Below are 25,370 nucleotides of genomic sequence, written 5' to 3' on the forward strand. Positions count from 1 at the left end.
GAGAAGGCTTAGAACAGATAAAAAGAAGTAATTCTTCACCCAAGGAGTAATTAACACATGGAACTAACTTCCTCCCTCCCAGAACTCCATCTATGCACTCTGGACTTGTTTGCACTGTTGCAATTATCAGTTGTTAGTATTATTGCTATGGTTATTTATATGTTATGGATTGTTTCATGTATTGTTTATATGTTTTATGTAAACCGCCCTGAACCTCCGGGAAGGGCGGTATATAAATATAAATATAATAAACTAAACAAACAGCTGTAGGAAGCAGCAGCAGCTACAGACAGTTTCAAGAGCAGATTGGGTAAACATAAGGAGCAGAGGTGCATCAGGGGCTATTAGCCACAAGTTATATATATGGAACACTAAATTTGGGGCAGTAATGCGCTGTATTCTTGGTGCTGGGGGTAACAGTGGGAGGGCTTCTGTAGTTCTGGCATTGCTGGTGGGCATCCTGGTGGCACCTGGATTTATGTGACATATTGTGTTGGATGAGACAGGCCATTAACCAATACAACATGACTTTTCTTATGGTCTTAATCCATTAACGGAGTGAACAAAACCCAAAAATAATAGGTCAACTAAAACTACTTAATCGCTAGATTCAAATGGGTAGCCCGTGGGAGAGACAACACGGTAGCCCGTGTTGGTCTGAAGTAGAACAATAAAATCAGAGTCCAGTAGCACCTTTAAGACTCCTGACGAAGAGTGTTTGCACTTGAAAGCTCACGCCCTGAATAAATCTTACTTAATCGCTGTTCACCATTAATATCAATTGATAATCATTTTAAGAGCTTTATCCTCCTCCAATGATCAACATCCTCTCACATTTGTTCCAGCATTCCAAATTTTTCAGCATCTTCAGGGAGGCTATCAAGTTATAAAAGCTCAACATATTTTTCATATGTCTTCCCAAAAGTATATTGATTTGAGACCTAAGAGGAATGAGATGGAATCCTGAACCAGCAACCATTTTGCTGTACATAAAAATGTTATGGCTTTGGAATCAGATATCTTCCTGCTGCGAGTTACCTTATTGCTGGGGGAAAAAGTTTTTCCATTAGAAAGAGAAGACAGATCGCTGTTCTATAAAGCACTTTTCTTCCTCTTCTTACCTTGATAGCTCCTGAGGTAACAGGACAGTAAAAAGACTGACATTTGAAAAAATGTCAGGTAACCTCTTTTTACTATATTATAGGGTGGGGTCTTTCTTAGACCACTGTTTGCTCAAAAGCAGCATTGCTTTTGAAACAGAGACGACTTTCACAAGCAGCTCTTTATAGGTCTTCAGAATGTGTCATTCAAAAAACTCCCATGGACCATGTGCTAGTCATTGAATGGGTTTAAACTACTTGGATCACATTATTTTATATATTTATTTATTAGATTTCTTACCCACCACTCTCAAGAAGGTCTTGCGTGGTTACAAGGGAAAAAAAATAAAACCCATGACAATTAAAACCTTAAAACATTAAGATGACATACTCTGGCACCAGAAAAAAAACCCTATCCCATATCCACTCTCCCCATCATCTTAATCTCCCACACACACCCCTACAGTGCCTCAGGGCATAAGTTCCTAGGGGTGCCAAATATTTCCATTACAGATTGATTTTACTTATAGTTCTTATATATGGTACTTATATGTGCTCATATGAGGAGTGGTCCCTAGATCTTCTGTGCCCTAACCTGAACCAAAACAAATTTGCAATATAATTTTAAAACAAATTTACAATATAATTCACACACACACAGTCCACTCTAGTGTTTATGCAACCATGGAAAGGAATTTCACAGGGCTCCATGCAGCATTTTTCTTTTCTTTCCTTAGTAGTTCCTTAAGTGTGCCCCTTCACACTGCAGGATAGTTACTGATCAGGATATGCCTTTTTTTATATAGCAGTCAACCTCTCTCTTACCTCCCATGAATTTTGGCTTGAAAGTTCCTGCTCTGAGCTCATTTTTCAATAAATGTAAGTAATCTAGGTAAAGGTAAAGGTATCCCCTGTGCAAGCACTGGGTCATGTCTGACCCTTGGGGTGACGCCCTCTAGTGTTTTCATGGCAGACTCAGTACGGGGTGGTTTGCCAGTGCCTTCCACAGTCATTACCCATTTACCCCCCAGCAAGCTGGGTACTCATTTTACCGACCTCGGAAGGATGGAAGGCTGAGTCAACCTTGAGCCGGCTGCTGGGATTGAACTCCCAGCCTCATGGGCAAAGCTTCAGACTGCATGTCTGCTGCCTTACCACTCTGCACCACAAGAGGCTCATGTAAGTAATCTAAATACATATAAGTATGCAATCTGGATATAAATATGCACTCTATATGAAATCCAGTATTTAAAATTACTGCTGTTACTAATGAATAGTGGCTACCTACATTAGTTTTTGATAGAACCCTTACACTACAAACACCTACTGGATTGAAGTGATATGATGATTTGTATCATGGAGGCGTGGGTTCAAACTGTACTGAACTAGCTAAACTATACCTGTGAGTAAATCTGCTTTTGTTTTTAAGACTGGGGAATTAAGACTGGGGCTACAGGGTAGGAGAGGTGGGATTAAACTCCCTGGTTTTCACATTTAAATCACCCCCTGGAGTTATCTGCCCCAGGGGAAACAGGCAGAAGAGTCATTCCTGACCTTCAGCCATGGACTCACAATGTAGTCGTCTCCTTGCATTCTCATATGTTGCCTAGGCAGCAAGATTTACCTATTCCCATAATAGTGAGAAGTTATCCAGGCTTGGCATGCCACCTGTTTTTGAAAAGAAAAACACCATCTCTTTATCAGCTATCTAAACATAATGCCACCTGCAATTAGACTTGCACAAATGCCCACTTCCCCTGAAGCCTGAGGCACTGGTATTAATTAGAGAAGATATGGCCCAGCTACTTGCACTGTTTCACAGCTAAGAAGAATATGCCCCCAAAGAACGAATTGTCTCTCCCAAGGCAAAATATTTATCAACTTGGAAGGAAAAGAATTTGTAAGTTTACATGTCATTGAAACCAGATGTAACACTATCATTTTAGCACCCACTTAAACAAATTAACTTCTAGGACATGAGATGAGATGAAGAAAAGTAGAAAGGAGATGGCCTCATGAGAATGCACACTCAACTCAAGGTGCAATCCCACCATGCTGGAGTTTATGTTCATTAACTTTATTGGGTTTAGATTAAAGTAACTCTGCATTAGACTGTACTATCAGAGCATTAAAACATGCAAGAACATTAAAAACATGGAAAGCAAAATGTTACACTACACACTGAAGTTGAAAATGAGTTGAATATTAAAAATGATGCAGGTTGCATTTTGGGCTTCCTGACAATTTAACCTTAGGTCTGAAGGAGGAGGGAAAGGGGATGACCATCATGTGCTGCTAGATGCTAAACGTAGTACTAATTTGGCTGAAAATACAGTTGTGCATAAAAGGGAAACCTGTTAAGAACTGCATTACATAGACAAAGTGGTTACGACCCAGAATAGAGTTAAGATGGATCAAATGGTCAAATACTTTTCAGTTCTGTCATTTCAGTGGAAGAGAGTGAGGTCATCCGGGTACTTAAAAGGTGTTGGATTCTACTTTTAACATTAGCAAAGTTCAACTTTTTATCTTTCATAAAGCCACTCAGAGCATGTGTTTGTGTGTGCATGGCTTTTAAAGTGTGCATGGCTTTTAAAGAATAAAGCAGTAAATTATGACTCGATTAGAGCATGAATTTATCTATCTTACATGAGAGCAGGCAGCAAAGTTTTGGACAGGCTCCTTGTTCTAGGTGTGTGTTGACCTGTCCCCCTCCAAAGCCCAACCTGCTTGCCATCAGAAGCCATAGCAAAGGGAGAGTGAAGGATGCCGAAAACCCTGACAGCTCCCCAAAGTTCAACTTTGACCCCCCCAGATGTGTAGATAGGGAGTAGGACGTAGCTTGAAGGCTTTTTTTAAAGGTTGAAATGGGGGAGGCAATGCCATACGACCTTCGGGCCTTGGGAGCCATGAGTCCCTCTTGGCAAAGGGTTTGCTTCGCAGCACGGACGGGCGCTCTTGTCGGTCGGTGCGTGAGATCCACGCGGGCTGCCAAGGGCGCGCATCGGTCTGCGTCCGCCGGAGAGGTCCTTCCTTCCCCGGCGGCCTCGTCCCGCGGGCGAGGGGCGCAGGCGGCGAGGCCTCCCTCCCCGGGCAGGGCCCAGCGGCCGGGGCAGCGCGCCACGCAGGTTGCCGTGACGACGAGGCAAGCCCGTGCCCCCGTCTCGCCTTCCCCTCCCACCGCAAACATGGCAGCGGCCGCTCGGAGGCTCCGCGCTGCGGGGGCGCCTTGGACGGCGGCGGCCGGGGAAGGTCACAGGTGAGGGGGCCCTCTTCTCTTCTCTTCTCCTCCCCTCCCCGCCCGTCTCCGGCCGAGGCAGCCCCCCGGGGGGGGGGGGGAGTTGGGGCGGCGGCGAGAAGCGCGAAGGGTCCGGCCGGCCAACTTCGCCCCGCGGTGGCAGCTGAAGGGCGGGGAGGCGGAGGCGGCGGAGGAGGCGTGGCGGAGGGGCAGCGCGGTGTTCAGGGGGGCTCGCTCGGCGGTGGCCTCTGGAGCTGGCTCCGGCCTCCTCCCCGGGCTGCGTTTCCCTCCCTGGCCCTGCTGGGCCGCCGGGGGCGAGAGTGCCCCTGAGCAGGTACAGAGTGTGCTGCTGCCGCCGCCGCCGCCGCCCCCCCCCCCCCCAGGCCACATGAATCGCCTCGTGTCGCCCTTGGTAGTAGCGCGCGTGGGAGCCCAGAGGGGTGGTCCCGGAGCCCCCCGGCCTTTGCGGGGTGGAGGCTCGGTGAGTGAGTGGGTGGGTGGGAGAGGGGCGGGGCTGCGTGTGTCAACTCTTCCCCCTTCCTCCACGTTTGTTGTGCCTGCTCAGACTCCATCCCCTGAGCCCCTCACACTTTGAGCAGCCTGCCCGCTCCCCCTGGCCTTGTGCCTCTGCGAATGCTCCGTTTTGGCTGTCTGGTGGAGGCGTCTCTCCCTCTCAGCCCCCCGCTCCATTTTACCCTCTTTCCCCTCCCTCCCTCCCTCCCAGGAATAAATAAGACAGGAGCACCGCCAGCTCGCTTCTCCTCCCTCTTTCCTCTCCCCCCCCCCTCCACCCTTTCTCCACCTTGCCATCCCCTGAGAATGTGGAAACTCAACAAGAGCGGCAAAGTTCTCCTGGACGATTCTCCGGAGGAGGAAGAGAACCATTTGCAGGATCCGCCACCTCCACCAGCAGCCGCCTTCTCAGCCCAGGTAAAAAGACTTCAGAGTGCTGAGTCTGTGGATTGCGGTCTTTTTTGTATCTTTGCAGCCGGGCTGCCTGTCTGTAATTCCGTTTTGTAGGACTGTGTTCCTCTCCTCCTTTACCCATGCCAGGATCTTGATGCTTCTATCTCTGATCTGGCATTATGAGTAATCACTTTCCATTCGCCTTGGATGCCTTAATAATGAGTTCCGTGGCAAGGAGGAACTGGTATGAACTACTGCTGTTTGCTGAAATTACCCCTGAGAAGCAGTTTTCTATTTTTTTTTAAGAGTCCTCCTTCTGCACAGCCCTCAAGCTTTTATTTCAAAATACTGGGAGACTCTTTCCCGAGCTGTCAGGCATGGCTCTTTCTATTAAATGCATGGAACAAACAAATAGGCAGTAACAAAATAATTTCAGTGAAGCGTGTAAAAAAAAGGGAGATTGTTGAAATTCAGCATTCATGATTAAAGCAAGTAACTACTTTTAGAGATGGAATTTGTACTTTTTAAATACGGCATATTCCACAGTTGTCTTTTAGTGGACTTGACCAAGTATGTAAGTAACTTTATGAGCATTCTTGGGCATGTTTGTGAGTGTAAAATCTACTTATCAATTGAAACAATACAATTTATTACTGTGATATACTGGTTTTGTATAATTTATGAATGTCTTGTTCATCCGCAATATTTGGAAGGAAGAGTGTGGTATAGTAAAAGAAATGACTTCAATGAATGTTTTACTGTTTGATTCACATTTTGAACTGAAACATGTTTACTTCATGGAAGCATCATCAATAAGTGGAACTTCTGTGACATAAGTGCCAGGAGCGTAGCTTTTGTTCCTTAATTCTAAATACATTATCAAGCTAAAGTTTAGTCATGTTAAAGAAGCAATAAACTCAAAATAGTTGCACATTTCTTGAATGTAAAATTTAAAAGAACATTGAACACTAGAAAACTGTAAAGACCTTAAGGAAAACTGTAAAAACTTTTAAAAACAGGATCAGTAATTGGTGAAGGCAGCATTTATACCAAAGATTAAGAGTATTTTAGGTTAAGAAATATTAATCTGAATCTGGATTTAACCATTCATATATCATGTTTTTACTTGGGTGAAACACATAACCAGATAACAGCATGATGATGATGAAGAGTCAACAGGCTTGCCAGCTCCAGATTTTTACAATTTTATTCCTTGAGATCTGGAGCAGTGCTCAGGGGGGGGAAATTTAGAGATGGAAGAGCTCCCCAGTATATGATGTCTTATGATGTCATATCCAAGTGTCAGATCACCTCCATAAATTCCTCCCCTTCCTTTGAGGTCGCTTTCTTCCACCTCTCTCTGTATATCACTTGTAGGTTTCTGTAAGTATGTGATCCTAAACATTAAATGTATGTGATCCTAAATACTAAATACTTATGCTGGCATAACTGGCTGCTATTTGATTAGGTTGTTTAACCCTTAAAAAAGTCTCAACATCCTCTTTAGGTTTTTTTTTTTAGGAGAAAATCTGCTCTGAAGGTCTATCACAGGATTCCAGCTAATAGCAGTCGTATTCCTATGTCAAGCACCTCCTGGGCTCTGGCCTTTAGTGACCTTATTGGCAACAATCATTTTCTCCTAGCCTCCCAGGTATATCATAGTAGAAACAGAGGTCCTAGAACACCCATCTTCTGTACCCACTCTAGGCTTTCCATTACTCCTACCCTCAGTAGAGCCCACTCTCCAAAGCTGCCATTTCCTCCTGGAAAGAGCAAGAGTCCAGTAGCACCCTGAAGACTAACACAATTTATGAGCTTTTGTGAGTCACTGTTCACTTCTTCACTTCTGTTTATTTCTAGTGCTACAGACAGTCTAACATGGCTACCCACCTTGATCTATTTCCTCCAGTTCTAATTTTGGAAGTGTTCCAGACCCCACCTGGAGGTTGATGCCTTTAAAGTACTGTGCATACTTCCCTTAATGTAGACATGGAAAATTTGTGCATGGAAGAAAGTGTTGACTGTCTATCTCTACTGAATTATTGTTACTGGATTCAATGGACATCCCTATTCGCATTGTGAAACAACTAGTCATGTCTAATTGCATGTAATTGGAAACCTGATTAAAGCTTGTTCAAGGTGCCTCCTTGCTGCTGACCAAAATATTCCCTCCTCTAGATCTCTTGTAAAGGAAACTGCTTGTTGGAGGGGCTGTGGAGGCCTAAAATGCTCCAATGCTTGTAAAGTCAGTTTTGTGCCTGCTATGCAGATGGTTCAGTTGTCTTTTCTAATTTCTCTCTATCTCATTCTTTCAGGTATATTCTGAGTACTTGAACAGGGATAGTTCACTCACCTCTTGCTCTTCCTTTAGGCTATTAATCATAGTTTGTCCTAGGAGATTTTGAATATATGAAGAAAAGAGCAGTGACTCACAAAAGCACAAACCCTGCTACAAATTTTGTTAGTCTACTGGACTCCTGCTCTTTTCTATTGATAAAGATAGCATAGTAGTTCATTTACTTGCCATTCTTCCTTCAAGGAATTCAGGCAGGCATACTATGCCCCTGGCCCAGTCCTCCTGAGTATTACCCTCATAATAACCTTGTGAGGCTGGGCCAGGAGCACCTAGTGAGTCTGATGGCAGAATGGAGATTTGAGCCCAAGTCTTCCCCAGTCCTACAGCGATGCTCTAACCATTATACTGCACTGTCTTTGCTACAGGAACAGTTTTGTGGCCTAATTCAAAATGTGTTTTAAGGAAAAGAGCTTGAATTGAAGTTTGTTTGGCTCAAAATGTCAAACTGTAGATTTTGTTGTCTCTGAAAGATGATGTTAATGTTCTTGAATGAAATCATTTTTAAAGGTCTTTACGCTGAGTCACTTGAGACAGGGTGAAACAGAATATTAATAAATAATATTAAATAGTAGTTTAATTTTTTTAAACTTCTGTTTGATGAAAGCTAGAAAAATGTTGAAATAGTGTTCTAAGACTCTTCTTGGAAGTTTTGTTTAAAATTTGATCACCTTTTATTCTTTATTGAACTTGCCTGCTTCCTTGATAACATTAGCGAACTAGGACTTGTGACTGATATTTTAAAGGTATTTCTGGATTTTAAAGCTAGAACTGAAGTTCCTGTAAAAACTAAATATAGCTTGCGCAATTAAAGCCTGTGACACTAATAAGAAAGAAACTGACATCAAACTTCCCTTACAATGCAGCTGGTGTGGTGCAGCACAAATACTCTCATGGCAAGATATAGGGTTGTCTTTTGTCTCCTCACAATACACTGGAATAAAAGCCCATCTTAGTGTGCACTGAGTAGTCCCTGTTCATCAAATAGACTTCCTTTTCTAGGAAGTAAAGATTCCTGAACATTAAAAAACAATCATTGTCCTGTTATATTTGTACTAGCCAGAAAGTGCATTGCAACCAGGAATGCAATGGGCGTTAGGACCCAGGGGACACCGGGAGGTGCAGATCTCTGTCTGTGTGTCTCTCTCTCCCTCTCGCTGCCTGTCTCTCGGTGTGCCTCGCAGCAGGAGGCATAGCAGGTAATTATGGCTGGTTTGTAGGAGGGAAGCAGGGCTGGAGTACAGTTTGGGCAGCTCTCTGTCTCCCTCCGTCGCAGCAGGGGTGGCTCTCTGTGTCTCTCTGCCTTCCTCGCAGCAGGAGCGATAGGAGGGAATGAGGGCTCGTGTTCGGTCTGGCAGGGCTCTGTGTGTCTCTCTCTGTCTCTGGTGCATCTGAGAGGAACGTGGCTAGCGTCCAGGGAGGGAGGGCGGGAGCTGTAGGGGCAGGGCCAATCAGAGTGCAGCCAGCAATGCTAACAAGGAATAACAATGGAATGACTAAGTATTCATTAAAAAGTAAACTCCGAGTTTAAAATGTGACAGAATGCTTTTCTATAGTTCATACTGTAGTATGTTCTTCTTGAGAATTGCTTCAGAAGGGTGTTTGTTTTGTATTGCCCTAGCCTAGAAACTGCTACTATCTTTTTCCTCCTCTTCTCAGAACAGATTCCTCCTCTATATAGTATAAAGGTAAAGGTATCCCCTGTGCAAGCACCAAGTCATGTTTGACCCTTGGGGTGACGCTCTCCAGCGTTTTCATGGCAGACTCAATACGGGGTGGTTTGCCAGTGCCTTCCCCAGTCATTACCGTTTACCCCCCAGCAAGCTGGGTACTCATTTTACCGACCTCGGAAGGATGGAAGGCTGAGTCAACCTTGAGCCGGCTGCTGGGATTGAACTCCCAGCCTCATGGGCAAAGCTTTCAGGCAGCTGCCTTACCACTCTGCGCCACAGGAGGCTCTTCTATATAGTATACTTGGATATAAATACCTGACTGGAAAATGTAGACTTATAAATTGAGCCTTTCCCCATGGAAGTGTGTACTTATCATTTCTGGGTTTCTACTTTGCATTTTGAAGAGAAAAACAGCAGTTTTCCTATATGGTTTCCTATCAAATGTGATGTGAATTGAGTATGTTGTTCTTGAATATCTACAAAAAGTACTATGAAAAATTTCTGTTAACAAAAAAAAATATTAAACTTTGTTTAATCTTTGCTGAATTCAGCAAGTATTCTTTGTGAACATGGCCCAAAAGAAAGGGCAACACATGTTTGTGTATCTCACTCAGAAATTCGTATATGCATTTTTGGGTGCAGTCCACTAATCAGTTTGAAGTTAGTGATGTGATCTCCAGTGTATAAACTTTTCTCTGCCTGAATAGATGCATTTGATATTATAGTAACACGTCATTTAGATATCCAGATATTTAAAGAAGCAAATAGGATGCTGATTCTGGAAGATTAGTGAGATAATAAATTTGATGTACTGTTTTCTGATTATAATTTTCTAGGTAATGAGTTTGGTTTTACTAAAATTACGTAAAATGTTTTAGCTCCTGTGTTAAAAATGACATTAAAATTAAAATCATCAGTTTATATAAACAGCAACTTTTAAAAATCATGTATATTGTGTTCTCTGTCTTGCCTTTTGGTTGCTGGAGAAGTTTCAAGAAGTTTTGCAGTCTTGCATGACGATATATATTTGCTTTGTAATATAGTAAATGTATTACAAGTTGTAAGCACTTTGAAAACTATTTGTTTTAGTCTGAGTAGACTTATGCTTTGGCATTCCTGCTAAAGGTTCCCATTAGTTTCTGTGGCAAGCTTTTTTTGCAGGCAATGTGTATGAGATTTAAAATGTATACTTTAGTACTTTGGCCAGGAATAAAATAATGACCCTTTGACCATTAACAAGAGTTTATGTTAGGGATCATGGGACCTGTGTACAGAAAGCCATGTGGGATGAGAACTGTAATAGGGTGCATAATTGGATAAACGAGTGGGGAGGAAATGGTTGGATCCATTCTTCCCCATAAGAAGGGGAAGAAGATACATCTTGATGGATTCTAGGAAAGAGCTACTGTTTTGAACTTGATTCAGACCAGAGATCAGACTAAGGATAAACGCGTTTTCCTAAAACCCCCTTGCCAGACATGGTTATAAAATGGACAGTTTTCCTCTTTTAAGCAGAAAGAAAGAAAACTGAAACTCATTGGCAACTCGAACAGTAATTGATTTCAAAGCCCAGCCAAAATTTGTGGATAATTTACATTTTGCTTAATCAGGAGTCTGCAGTTTTTAGCTGAGTTGATACTCAGTCATTAGGTTGAGTAATGAGTGGAGCTTAGTATATTTTACTTTAGTGGAGCAGACTGCACAAAGTTACACCCCTCTTGTGTAGCCTGCATAGTGGGAACCCAAGTAGAGGAGTACTAGGCCAAGTATGTAGCAACTTCAATCCAAAATGCTGATGCTCCAGGCATATAAGACACAACCAGCTGTTGTAAAGAAAGAAGAACTTTCTGCTTACCTATGTTGCAGGCAGATTTTAAAAGTATTTTTTACTCCTTTGCTGCTATATACTGGAGGCCACTTTCTACTAGTGAATAGCATTAAATGTCTGGTCTATATTTTTTCAACCTTTCTTCCAAGTTCCGCTCTGAACCAATACTCTTCCTTTGCTAACACCTGTTCTAAAGTATGCTTCTGTGCCATATATTCCATGCCTCAGCTATAACCATTTATACACTGGAGTTTCATGCCAGGCTGCAGGCTGGAGTTTTAGTCGTGGCAGGTTGCCCCACCTCTTCCTGCACCACACGGGGGAGCATTTGGCCTGGTGCACCTCATCCGCCCCCGATTTGTGCTCCTGCATGGGAGCAGGGGCAGTGAAGTTCCCAGTGCGTAAACAATCTATGTCAAGCTTGTGTGAAGGCTGAAGTGAAATCCACCATGTCAAAATTCATTTCCCTGTATCACCTGCACGTCTCAGTTCATTTCTGACCGAGTGCAGTTGTAACAAATCATATGCTCAGTTTCTTCTCTTTGTTGCTTGGTGGGAAATCCTCCATAAGGTCTAGCAGTTTGAAGAAGTATCTTTCATGCACCTACCGAAATTTGGAAAGTTTGGGCAGAAAGTAGCATCATAACTGTCTGGTCATGCTGATTATTCTTCACATTATTCCAGGTTTTCCCACTGAAGTCTGTAATAAGAGCCACATCTTTTGCTACTTAGGGGAATTGAAAGTCATTTGAAGATGATTTTATCACATCATTTTAATACAGTGACAGTTGCAGGAATTCATGCTCATGTATTGGAAAAAAAAGTTATCAAATCAGATGCTTGAAGAAAAAAAGAGTAGGATCCAACCAACTTTCCTGCTGGTAAAATGGCTGGGGCCCCATTTGACTTCTGCAGACATTGTGCCAGGACCTGTCTGGGCAAAACCCATGTGGAATGGGGGCTGTAGTGAGGAAGGGAATTGGGTGAGTTTGTGTCAGAGAAGGCTGCTGAATGTACCACAGAGGTTTATCTTGGGAGGACATCAGATATCTGTATGAAAGAGTATCATACCCACACAAAGCCAGTGTGCCAAATTCACTTATGATTTTTGTCCATAAGAACTTAACTTTTGCTATATATGGTGGAGATAAGGTAGTGATATATTGATACGGTCAGTGTTTGGTTCTGGTTCAGAGTTCTGAATGCTTTGCTGTGTGTGTATGATTTATTGTTTTAATTAAACATACATTAGAAAACTTTAAATATACTCCACAGAATATAGTGGTAACTGCCATGAAACAGGCATGGACATCATTACAGCCAGTCCATGACCTCATAGCAAGGCCTTCCATGCCTGTCCTGGGAACATCTTTCCTAGGGCTGTGGTATTTAGCTATTCCCAGAAAAGCACTAGTAGACCGTTTCCACTCTGGTGGCTTCGTGCTGAGTTGCAGACTGGAATTTGAGTCAGGGCAGGTTGCCTCGCCTTTTCCTGCTCCCACACGGGGGAGCATTTGGCCTGATGCACCTTGTCCAACCTGGATTTGTGCTCCTGTACAGGAGCCAGGGCAGCAAAGTTCCCAGTGTGAAAAAGGTCATCGTACCACATAGGAAGCATGGGGAAATAATTCATTGCTTGATGTTCCCAGTAGAGTTCCAAAAGTATGCAAGTTATCTGCAGTGCTCAGTGCCTGAGATTCAGTCTTGCCAACTATGAACTGAATGGCACCTATCTTACACATAACCACACACCTGAGTACCTTGGCATTACCTGGACAGGAACTTGAACTATAAACCCCATCTTACCAATGTAGCGGCAAAAATATGCACATAAATCAACATTTCCAAAAAGTATGTGGTATAATTTGGGATACCATCTGCTATAGCAGCCAGATGCTCAGCTTTGGAATAAGGTGGTTCAGTGTGGCTCAGCAACCCCTCCCTCCAACTCAATACAAGAGTGAGAACCATCAGTGGATATATTAGACCCACTGCAACCTATTGGCTACCTACATTGTGCCACATTGCTCCCCCGCATCTCAAAAGGCAAGATGGTCTTTGTGAATATAGAAAGATCATTGGAAACAGAGAGCTCTCCATACACAAAGACATGGCTGACATAGGCCTATCCAGACTAAAGTCCTGACACCTGGCAATAAGATCTGCACATATCCTGCAATTACAAAATTTTGATCTAGGGAATGAATGGTTATAAATATAGATGAAATCAGCCCAACCTAATATCCATGACCTGATAAACACCAATGAAAGGACCACAGGATTTGACTTGTCACAAAATATGAAAGATAGCTAATAGAATATGAACAGGTTTTGGTAGTTGTGCAGACCGGTTGTTAAAATAGGGCAAAAAAACAGGTCCTGAATGTGACTGTGGCACATCCCACCAAACGATTCACCATTTGTCACAGGAATGTGAGCTTTGTGCTTTCCAGAGAGATGTGATGGAGCTCTTTGTACTCTCCCCAGCTGCTATTAAGAGGATTAAAAATGTGGAAATTAGTATTTAGGGGATTATTATATACTGCTTCTGCCTTACAATCAATCAATCAATCAATAAATAAATGTGTCTGAGGAATGTGGCAGTGAAGTTCTTCATGGAAGTCATGTGATAAGAGGAGTGTTTATAGAGTCACTTTTCACACTCTACTATGTGTACCTAATTTTTTATCTTTTTAGTATGTGTAATCAAAACAACTAACCATCCACAATAATACTTCAGCTATCAGGATTGCAGCTCCATGTTTTGAGAGCCCGTTTGATGCAATGGCTAAGAGCGGCAATCTCTAATCTGGAGAATCAGGTTTGATTCCCTACTCTTCCTCCAAATGCAGCCCACGGGGTGACTTTGGAGCAGTCACAGTTCTCTCAGAGCTCTCTCAGCCCCACCTACCTCACAGGGTGACTGTTGTGGGGAGAGGGAGGGGAAGGCTATTGTAAGCCACCTTGAGATTCCTTTGGATAGTAAAAAGCAGGATACAAAACAAAACCCTAGCTCTTCTTCATCTTCATTTTCCATAGAAAGAGATCGTCCCAATTCCTTATTATTCAGTCATATTAGTGAGTTCCTGTGTAATTAGTTTTTCTCCAAGAACCTATTTATTTAAATATTAAGGAGCAGGAGGCTGAGATTGTCCAAACTACTGGACAGTGGTTTGTTAAAGCTCTCTATGATGCACTAAAATATAATACTTAAATTGAGAAGTTTTTTTACTGAATGTAATAAGATCCTTATTCAAAGCAAACTTCTAATTTTATACTTTGAGGATGAGCTGTCAGTTTGATCCTCCTAGCCTTAAATTAAAGAAAGAATACAAAACCAGCTAGATTTTATTGATGTTTCTTTTGACCTGTTTACCTTTGATCTTATATTATGTTGAATTTAAGTAGTAGAAGTGCAGAGACATGTTTCTTATTAATTGCAATGTAGATCTGTTCAGCGAATGATTCATAAGTTAGCCCTGCAACTTTTCCTATATATAATGAATGTTTTTAACAGTCTTTTTTTACACTAGCTTTTATGTTAAATGAAGGAATCTCAAGAGAGACCCTGAGGGAGTGGGAGGGGATCAGTAGCTTCCAGGTGTATGTTACCAAAATACTTCTAATGAGTTTAGGGATTCCATATTTTATAGAGAATAGAACTGAAGAAAAGCAAGACTTTGAATAACCTGTTTAAGCTGAAAAACAAAGGTTTGGGTTACAATCAAGAAAAGGTTATCTGTTGCAATCAAAGGGGCCTGAATGTTTTAAAATGTACTTAGATAGGACTAATCTTTCTGAATTGTACACTTTTGGTACCTTCTTAAGGGTCAAACTTTAAAAATGCCACAAGTGCCTGATCCTGATTGGGCCTGCAATATAGCTGCTGCCCCATTAGATGTTTTAGCAACTGTAAAGGTATGGGGATAAGCAACAAGAGTGCTTCAGCCTGCTATATTGTGGATCAGGCCCTCATATCTGAACCATATAAGTGGCTCTTATATTTTGTAAAGAGCCATATGGGCGGCCCTGTCCAGCTCCAGATAGCCACCCTGTCCGGATTGGGAAGGCCCCTGGAATGCCCATCTGTAGGAGCTGAGCACACGGGCCAATCCGGATGCGCCCAGGTGGGCGTATCTGGATTGGAACAGCCGCCGGCTGCAGCCAACGCTCCTGCTCCCAGGGGCTGTGAAACCCATGGGGCAAGGGAAGCTGCGCGCTCGCCAGGGCAGGGGCTGGGGACAGCTTCCCCGTGGCCCTCCAAGGACAGCCGAGTGTGCTTGTCAGGCTGCGGGGAAGCCAGGAGCTCGCCTTAGGGGAGGGGGCTGGGGTTGGCTTCCCCACGCCCCGCCAAGCATACCCGGTGCCTCACAGAAGCACTGGGTGTGCTTGCCGGCCCGTAGCCAAGCCGCAAGTTCGCCTGGGGGGACGGCCGTTTCAAAGCCCGTTCTTATGAACGGGCTTTGAAGCTAAAGGTAAAGGTATCCCCTGTGCAAGCACTGAGTCATGTCTGACCCTTGGGGTGATGGCCTCTAGCGTTTTCTTGGTGGATTCAATACAGGGTGGTTTGTCATTCCCTTCCCCAGTCATAGCGTTTTACCCCCCAGCAAGCTGGGTATTCATTTTACCGACCTCGGAAGGATGGAAGGCTGAGTCAACCTTGAGCCATCTGCTGGGATCGAACTCCCAGCCTCATGGTCAGAGCTTCAGACAGCATGTTGGCTGCCTTACCACCCTGCGCCACAAGAGGCTCTGCTTTGAAACTAGTAGCACCTATAAAACACTTGAGAATGGTGGCAGTGTCCACATGGTAGGCATGAGCACACTATATCTGGTTTGACCCTAAGAACATTTTCTTGGGAGTAAGATCCATTGAAGAGACTAGAATAGGATTCCGCACAGACTTAATTAGGTTTTCTCTGTCTTTTACCTTCAGAACTTTGACACTTAATAATTACGTAACTGCTTCTGAAACAGCATGTTTTTAAGGGCAGAAGTGTATTCAGTAATGGTAGATTCAACAATCACCTCTGAAGACGTTTGAAGCATTACTGAAGTAAAAAAGCAGAACATATCCTTTTTCATTACTTTTCCTCTGTAACCTGCTTCTAACTAGGGGTAAATAATTACACGAGGGAAGTGACTCCTGGGGAAATGTGGCAGGCAGAATACTCACCAGCTCCCACCCTGATTTTTCTGCTTGAAATCACCTCCTCCCATCCTTCTCATTTTACAGATGCTTGGTGGTCACCCATATATAAAGAACTTCTGCAGCTGCTGTCCTCATGGAGCTTGTCTTAGATTTGTGCATGACCCATCGCCCAAAATTTGCAGTTACCTAAATTCAGAACTCTGGAATAATTGTACAATTATTATTGACTCTATTTATTTCCTCTCTTAAACATGTGATCTGAAACTTGTGATTTACTCATCTTTATTGCTCTTTTCAAAAGTTCAACTAGTGACCTCTGGCTTTAAGAATGAAGTGTTGTATCAACAATGAGATTTCTGAGCAATAGGCTGTAGGTAGTGATCATTACTGAGAAAGGAGGAGGAGGAGGAGGGGGTCACTGACATTTGGGGTTCTTTGATATAATATCAAGGCCATAGCTTGGTATTATGTCCGAACCAAGCAGGCATGGGGTGGCAAGCAATACCAAATGCCAGAGATATCAAGCTTAAGCCAGGGACTTATCTCGTAACACTGGCAGAAAGTGGTAGTAATGCAACTCCTAGTCCTTAACCAAGGCAGCCATAAATCCTAATGCAGGGGGAAACTGTATAACTTCAGTAAACATACTTTTAACCCACCTTTATCCCCCTTCTTAGTCAATCAATACCTTTAATGTCATATAAGATATGTAAAATTTTGTATGTAAAATCAATACAAAATCCCAATATCGAGCAGAATACTAAAACAGCAGAACATGTAAATAGTTTCAATGAAGCAGATTGGAGTTGATGACAGTCTCTCGAAATTTGGCGACTTCCTTTGTTGTATCAGAATCATTGTCCTTGAGGAGTTGCTGCCATATATCTCCATTGTTTGCATTAATCCTGTTCTGCAGGATGGTTGAAAGAAATTTCTAGTCAAAGAAGAAACAGGAGTGAATGCAGGTGAGAATCAGCAGGGATTGGAAGGGTTAAGTACTAACCTGCTTCTGGCTGATTCTCCCCTCCAGGTACCCAGGCTGTATTGCCATTACATACCAGGCATGGACTTGCAAACTTATTCATTTCAATGGAAAGCATCTTCAAGTTTTAGGCAACCATACACTTGTGGCCTTAGTACATAAGTGATGTGTTCCAATTTTATTCAGTATTTTACAACCAAATGAATGATTGAGTAAATCTACTATAAGTTGTACAGTTAATTTGGCGGCATGATTCACAATGTTTTAGTGCAAGTAGAACTATTAAAATTGAATGATTAAACAGGGCTGATTTATTATTTAACCACAAAAGAAACGGAGGGAATGTAGAACTGGAGTATAATCCATATTAAAAAAAAGACTTGTGTGCTTTTTGAATTAATCTGTTGAATGCCTTATGGTCTGCAGAATAGTCAAGAAAAGAGCATTTGTACATTCCTGTGTAAGCACAGTGAGTGTTCTGCCACCATGTTGCCAAAAGTGGAAGGTTGTTGCCAAGGTGCTAATCAGGATTTTCCCATTGCATGGAAAGCAACCATTAGTTACCTGTTGATCAACAGAAGAATGTAGCTTAGAATGTTGGGGAGAGGGAAGGCAAACAAAGTGGGCGTTAAACAGTATTTGGAATTTAACATTTTCTTTATGGCCAAAGATAATCGCATATGTTAAACTAAACTTTAGATACAAAGTGTGAGTCGGGGGGCACCTTTAAGACCAACAAAGTTTTATTTGCTTTTATACCTCAACTAAAACGTAGTCTTAAGGGTGCCACTGGACTCAAACTTTGTTCTGCTGCTTCAGTCCAACATGGCTACCCACCTGAACTGGAACCTTAGAAAAACATGAAGGAAACGATCATGAAAACAAGAAGATGATGCAAGCTTGGTACTTAAGCTAATTACAAAAATAAATGAACTATTATTGTGAAAACATGAATTTTTAATAGTAATGAATAACTATAACTTTTAACAATTGTAGGGAAGGTATAATAGAAATCACCTTCTCTCATATTGTCATACCTAGGCACTGAGAAGGCACTCATCAATGGAGGTCGTCCTCCATGTCCTAACTGAAGTGAGGAGGATTTCCATGGCGGGGAGGGGGGAGCTAACTAACTAACTAAATGCAAGCTAGTAAGTTTCTACAGCCACAAAACATGCTACAATGGCCTCCCTAAAGTTCCATGGAATAAAAAATCACACAAAAATTGGGCTCCTAGTGTACAGATTCGAACACAATTCCTGTTTTCCCTGTGGTTTGAGAATCCTCTGAATATGTGATTTCTCTCCCTCTCCTGGGAGGGAATTCATGCTTATCCATTGAGGAAGCTTGGGATTCAAGTCTGCTTCCTCCTCCGTTCCCACCTCATGTGATGACATATCATCTCCAACCAATAATCTGCCTCACCTCCCCCACTCCATTATTTTTTTTTTAACATGATCACGTTACAATGCGAATTTACAGTAACTAGAGCACCTGCTTTCTGGTGATGCTCCAGAAAATTAAAAGTCAAAAATGAGGACTCTATGTTCTCCTGCCTTCCCTGTCTCCCTCTACAACTTCTAAACACACCTTATATGATTTATGGTGCAGTGGGTCACTTTGTATCTTTCATGTAGAAAAACAGCTGTGTCAGTAGGCAATGTGCTTTGTTTTCATGCATGCATGGTGATTGAGTGCACAGCAACACAAGAACCTTCCCCTTACTTGGGAGCTCTGAGTACCACGAGAATCAAGGGATGGGGATGCTATTTTTTTAAATTAAAATTTTGTTGTGTCACAGCACGGGTCTATTATTGCACATTCTCAGACCAAAATCAGAATACTACAGATGCAGATGTAAATTTGGAGTCTACATTTAGAATTTGATATGGTAAAAACACACCGCAAATTATAACTGCGCAATCAGTCATTCACACACACACACACATTTCTCTGTCTCTGGAGTTGTCCACCTATTGAAAGTCCACATATCCCTCTCTCTTTATTTCCATTCTGCATCAGCTTAAGACAGATCTGTTTGGGCAAGCATTCAGCTGAGTGTCTGTTTTCACATACATACATACATAAATACATACATACATACATACATACGTTGTTTACATTTATAGACTGTCCCTATCGCGCCTGTCGTCTCAGGGTGGTTTACAGTATTCATAGAATAAAATTAAAACAGATTAAAACCACGCATATGTTATTAATGGTACCTTAAACCAGTGGTCCGCAACCTTTTTGGGGTTGTGGACTGGTGGCGGGGGGAGGGTGATCCGGGTGCCGCGCATGCGCGGCAGCCCTGCACATGTGCACATGCGTGGCAGCCCCTGCAAATGCGCGGCAGGTCCGCGCATATGCGTTTGCGCCCGGTGGAGGCCGCAAACACGCATGCGCAGCAGTTTCGCACATGTGCGCACATGCAGAACTGCTGCGTTTGCGCTCCTGGTGGGGACGGAAACGTGCATGTGCGGCAGGTACGTGCATGCGCGAAACTGCCGCACATGCACGTTTGTGCCGCCGGCATGCTGGTGGCCGCGCTTCCCTCTCCCCCCCTCCCGCGGAAAGAAGCTTGCCGGGCCGTAAGCTAATCGGCTGCTTTGGCGGGCGATTTGCTCGCAGCCTGGCAAGTTTCTCGCTGGGGGGGTGGGGAGAGGGAGCAGCGGCCCGGTGGTTGGGGACCACTGCCTTAAACTATATGCCAGGTTTCATAGGCAAGACCAGTCAGTGGACTTGGTTCTGGATGTTTATTATCCAACTCATATGAAAGAGGCTAGCAAGTGTGTGGAGCTGGCTATGTTGCAACATGGGAGACCCATTGATGTTCAGTTTATTTGCTCATCTGAATTGGCCTCAACCAAAAGCTTGGTGGAAGAGCTCCATCTTGTAGGCCCAACGGAACTGTGCTAGTTCCATTAGGGCCCTGATGTTCTCTAGGAGCTCATTCCACCAAGCAGGGGCCAAGGCAGACACAACCCTGGGCCTGGTAAAGGCCAGTCAGATCTCTTGGGGCCAGGGCAGGGAAGCCAATGTAGCGGCCGAAGTACAGGTCTAATGTGGGCCTTCCATGATATTCCGGTGAGGACTCAAGCAGAAGCATTTTGGACCAGTTGTAATTTCTGGATTAGGATCAAGGGTAGACCCGCATACAGGTGACCAATCCAATCTAGAGTCACCATCACATTTGAGACAATTGCATGTGCTTCAGTGGCTGTTTGCTGCTGACTCTGCTCTTAAATGCTACTGATTATGATTTTATAGATGGTGTTTAATTTTGATGAAAGCTGTCTTGAACACAATATGGAAATGTGCAGTATATTTTAAATAAGTAAATAAATGTAAATAACAGTTTTTCTTTTTGTCACTACTCTGGAAAGATGAGGTTCAGCCTGCAACTGTACATTAAAAAACAAACAAGCAAAACATCAAAATGTTCCAAAATTTTGGAACTTTCTGTATTTCTGTTTTTTATATGTAACATATTCCTTTCTATCATTAATTAAAAAACAAACAAACATAAATACAGCTAAGTAGCAACAACCATTGAAAAGGGGGGAGGAGGAAGAAGGGTTGCCAACTCTGGGTTGGGACATACATGGAGACTTTGGAGGTAGAGCAAGGAATGGGCAGGATTTGGGGTGGGAAGAAACCTCAATGGGGCATAATGCTATGGAGTCCGTGCTCCAAAGCAACCATTTTCTTCAAGGGAACTGGTTTCTGTCACCTGGAAATAGGTTGTAAAACCAGGGGATCCCCAGGTCCCACCTGGGGACTGGCATCCCTAGGGGAAAGTCTTTAAAGGTATTATTCTAGGTAGACACCAGGCCAGGTCTCTTTCTCTGCAGTTATAGCTGGTAAGCCAGAGGTGAAGCCTTGCGGTACTCCCAAGAGCTCCTGACTGCAGCAGGCCTGGAAAGCAAACAGACCCTGGCTAAATCAAAAATGTAAGCCATCACCTGCACATTGACATTTTTAGCTCTGTGTAATATTTAACAGTAGTTGACTGATCACTGTCAAATAGTAGGTGGTCAATTAATGTTTGACTAGTTAGTTGCCTGGATGCCAGCCTTTTGCCAGTCTGCTCCATCCATTGGAATAAACAGAACAGTTTCTGTGGAAAAGCTTTACAGGCTTATCAGTCTTGTTTCCTGATTGACAATTTGGTATATTTGTTATAGGAAGAATTTCAGTTGCATTAGAATCTGCCTCTGCTAAATATTCATCACAGCACTTTTTAGTCGTTTTATGGGAAATCTTCATTCTTGCCTATGAAGCTGGCATATCCTTTTGAACAGGCTTGGGCTACAAAACTAAATTTAAGAGAGCTCAACAGCTTTTACGGTGAGGGAAGATAGTGGTAATATGGAAAGGCAGTCTGTAAAATATGGCCCTCAGAATAGGGTCCCCCCCGGCAACTTTTAATGGCATGTATAGCAATTTATAGAACACTTACAAGTACCATTTAATGTCACGTACTTCATTTGTAGGAAGAAAATTGAAATTTTATCTGTTTTGATGTTGACAAAACTCCTGTAAAATCCCTAAATTAATAAGGATTCTTTATTTGCAGAAATTTATAAATGGATATGTGTTATCTTTTGGTATTGTCCATAGAGTTTTCATTGTGGCAAGTTCTTAAAGAGATGGAAACATCTTATCTGTCTCCCGAGAAACCTATATGCAGGTCAAGAAGCAACACTGAGAACCAGGCATGGAATCACTGATTTGTTCAAAATTGAGAAAGGAGTTCGGCAAGGCTGTATACTGTCGCCTTGCCTATTTAACTCGTATGCGGAGCGCATAAGAAAGGCGGGGTTAGATGAGTCAGAAACTGGGATTAAGATTGCAGGGAGAAATATGCAGATGATACCACTCTAATGGCAGAAAGCGAAGAGGAACTAAAGAGCCTCTTGATGCACGTGAAGGAGGAGAGTGTAAAAGCTGACTTGAAACTCAACATCAAGAAAACTAAGATCATGGATCCAGCCCTCTCATTTCCTGGAAAATAGATGGGGAAGAAATTGAGGTAGATTTTATTTTCCTGGGCTCCAAGATCACTGCAGATGGAGACTGCAGCAAAGAAATTAAAAGACGCTTGCTCCTGGGGAGGAAAGCTATGGCAAATCTAGATAGCATCCAAAAAAGCAGAGACATCACCCTGCCAACTAAAGTGCATCTAGTCAAGGCTATGGTCTTCCCAGTTGCAATATATGGCTGTGAAAGTTGGACCATAAGGAAGGCCGGGCATCAAAGAATTGAGGCTTTTGAACTCTGGAGAAGACTCTTGCAAGTCCCTTGGACTGCAAGGTGAACAAACTGGTCAGCCCTGACTGCTCTTTAGAAGGCCAGATGCTGAAGATGAAACTCAAATACTTTGGCCACCTCATGAGAAGGAAGGACTCCCTGGAGAAGAGCCTAATGCTGGGAGCGATCGAGGGCAAAAGAAGAAGGGGACGACAGAGAATGGATGGAGTCACAGAAGCAGTCGGTGCAAACTTAAATGGACTCCGGGAAATGGCAGAGGACAGGAAGGCCTGGAGGATCATTGTCCATGAGGTCACTGTGGGTCGGACACGACTTCGCACCTAACAACAGCAACAATGTTTTATCTACCCTGAATCTGTTGAGATAGGGCAGAATAAAAGTTCAAGTATAAATATTAAAAAAAACAAATAAATAGGATACATATAAATATAATACGATGGAGAACTTTGAGGATTTACATGAAAGAAGAAATGTTCCTCCCTTTCCTCATTGGTCCCACCTTCCCCTCTTCCTTGGCTCCCAGTAACCACCCAACACCACTACTTTCTCCCTTAAAGCCACAAGACAGCCAAAATCACAAGACAGCCAGTAGGCAAGTGACTAAAATGCCTCTGGAATATTAGTAAGCAAGTATACTCCTTGCATGCCCCAGTTCCTTACTTTGTCTTATGTTTAGGGGAACTAAATTAGATGCTACTTAAAAAATACAAGCAGAGGACCTGGAAAGAAACAACAACAACGGTGTTTGTGTGTGGGGTCATACCCTCCTTGTCAGTTCAGTCACCAGGCTTGCCAATTGACTGTGAGCTTGTAGCAGTGCAGCTTCTGCTTGCTTGGCTTATGTGCCCAGCAGTGGCAGGAGAAAACTGGGGGCAGCTCCATCCCCACTCTCACCTCTACAGTTACTACTTCGGCTGGTCTAGCTTATGTGATAACTTGGGTTCCTACTCCTTCCCCTGCACTAGCAGTGCCACTTCAAGATGTCAGAAACCCACATGTTTCTGCCATGATTTAGTGATTTGCCATGCCTAAGCCGAGCTAATACCCAAGGACAAATTCCCTTTGTAGTTCCCAGAGCATACCAGATGCCTTAACATTCCTCATCTCCCTTTCTCCTCCTACGGTTCGGTTCGTTTGGTCTTCCTCCTTCCTGTCATTTTCTCACTCCTAGTTATCAAGGTGTTGTGACTTCCTTGACTTGGTATCTGTTTTATGTTCCCAGAATGGGGGGCACCTCCCCTGAACCCTATATGCGTTCCCATGTACTCTGTACATTAGTTCTAACTATGCTTTAGGTGTAGTAACTTGCTTTGCTCTAATAAAGAAACTTTTCTAAAGAAGGTTTGCTTTTCTTGGAGTAAACGAGGAATTTCACACAAGAAATCATGAGGAATTTGCACAGGATGGGAACTCCTGGTGGCATTTGGTTTTAATGGGTTTTATGAAGGAATACTGTAGCCCGCCATAAGCCACTTTGGGAGTGGCGGATAACAATAACAATAATAATAATATAATGTGGTGGTGGTGATGCCATTACTATCAGCTTGTAGGCCTGCAAATGGTCTTCATGTTGTGCTCTGTCTGATTCATCCCAAGTCTTCCACCAGTGTCATTCTAATCATCTTCCAACCTGCTTCATATCGCCCAGCTCCCTGGTATCCCAAGGGCCTCAGAGAGCATGGAAGAGGGCACCAGGGAGCAAGTCTCCACCCTTTAGCACCAACTGGCATAATTAAAAGTAATAATGCCAGTTAAAAATTGCTGGGCTCATGAGAGAAGGGCTCATTCTTTTGCATAGGTTCATTAGGGGCCTGCAAATACTGCCGGATGAGGTTTCTTACCGAGCTCAATAGGTATACTTATTTTGTGAGTTTGAAAGAAAACAGTTTTAAACAATATATTAAGGCTAAAAAGCATCTGCTTGAAATGTTGAAGAGCTGCTCTCCGAGGTAACCACTCCCTAACATGTGGCTGTCTCAGCCTCCCATGGCAGTCATTTTATGGTTTTGCCCTCCTACCTGTGTCAGAATTCCAAAGGTGCTTGTAGGTTGAAAACATGGCTGGGGGGGGTGTGCTTATATTTTCACTTTTCTGCAAAAGGCTGATCTCATTTTGCGAAAGTTTCTCATTTTGCGAAAGTTTCTCATTTTGCAAAATGCACCAGCAATAAATCTTCGTAAATCCATATATTTGAGAATTTCCCCCCTGTTTATTCTGTTCTTATGCCAGTTTGGAAGAACAATCTTACAGTCAGTCACCAATACTCTTCATAGTTGCCATTTGAGGAGAGTGCTGCTGTTTGATCTTCTACCTGTGGGACTATATAGAGGTTGTCACAGAAGGGGGGGGGGGATTATCATTAAAAAATGAAACTGACTCTACCATTTTAGACTCCTTTCTACTGAACTCTGGGTTGCAGTCATAATTTAGGCTCTGTTAGAGGCTTTGGAGTAGAAATGAAAGGAAACTGGAGAGCACCCATTCCTTATAGTTCTTTGCTTTGGTTCTCGTTTGAAAAAGAATGGCTAGGGTATAGGGATATCCCATGCGCAATGCTTGCTCATGAATGTTCAGAAATGTCTGTGTCTCAGAACTGTCATTAGACTTTTCAGTGGCTTTAAAGGATTTCAGCCTTCAAAAGGATACTTGTTTCAGATGTCCAAGCACCACAAAATGTAGGGCTGCCAGCTCTGAGTTGGGAAATACCTGGAGACTTTTGGGGTGGTGCGATTAGGATGCGGGAGGATGGGGAGGGATCTCAGTGGAGTAGAAAGCTATGGAGTCCACCCTCCAAAGCAGCCATTTTCTCCGGGGAAACTGATCTCTTTAATCTCGAGATGAGCCATAATTACAGGTGATTCCCA

General features: G+C 43.1%; 1 protein-coding gene across 3 annotated transcripts in view; it reads left to right on the top strand.

Annotated features, from left to right (window-relative positions):
- The first annotated feature begins 4,170 nt into the window (after positions 1-4,170).
- Positions 4,171-25,370, top strand: part of TDRP (testis development related protein) — a 46,656-nt gene continuing 25,456 nt past the window's right edge. For 2 of the 3 annotated variants that reach the window (XM_077309526.1, XM_077309545.1), the window contains exons 1-2: positions 4,171-4,359; positions 5,063-5,268. In XM_077309526.1, coding sequence (XP_077165641.1) covers positions 5,158-5,268 — 111 coding nt within the window. In that variant the 5' untranslated portion in view covers positions 4,171-4,359; positions 5,063-5,157. Of the gene's footprint in view, positions 4,360-4,535; positions 4,673-5,062; positions 5,269-25,370 lie in introns of those variants that run through there. The other variant, XM_077309537.1, reaches the window with a different exon arrangement.

The sequence above is a fragment of the Paroedura picta genome, chromosome 1, assembly GCF_049243985.1.
Source record: "Paroedura picta isolate Pp20150507F chromosome 1, Ppicta_v3.0, whole genome shotgun sequence".
Taxonomy (NCBI): domain Eukaryota; kingdom Metazoa; phylum Chordata; class Lepidosauria; order Squamata; family Gekkonidae; genus Paroedura; species Paroedura picta.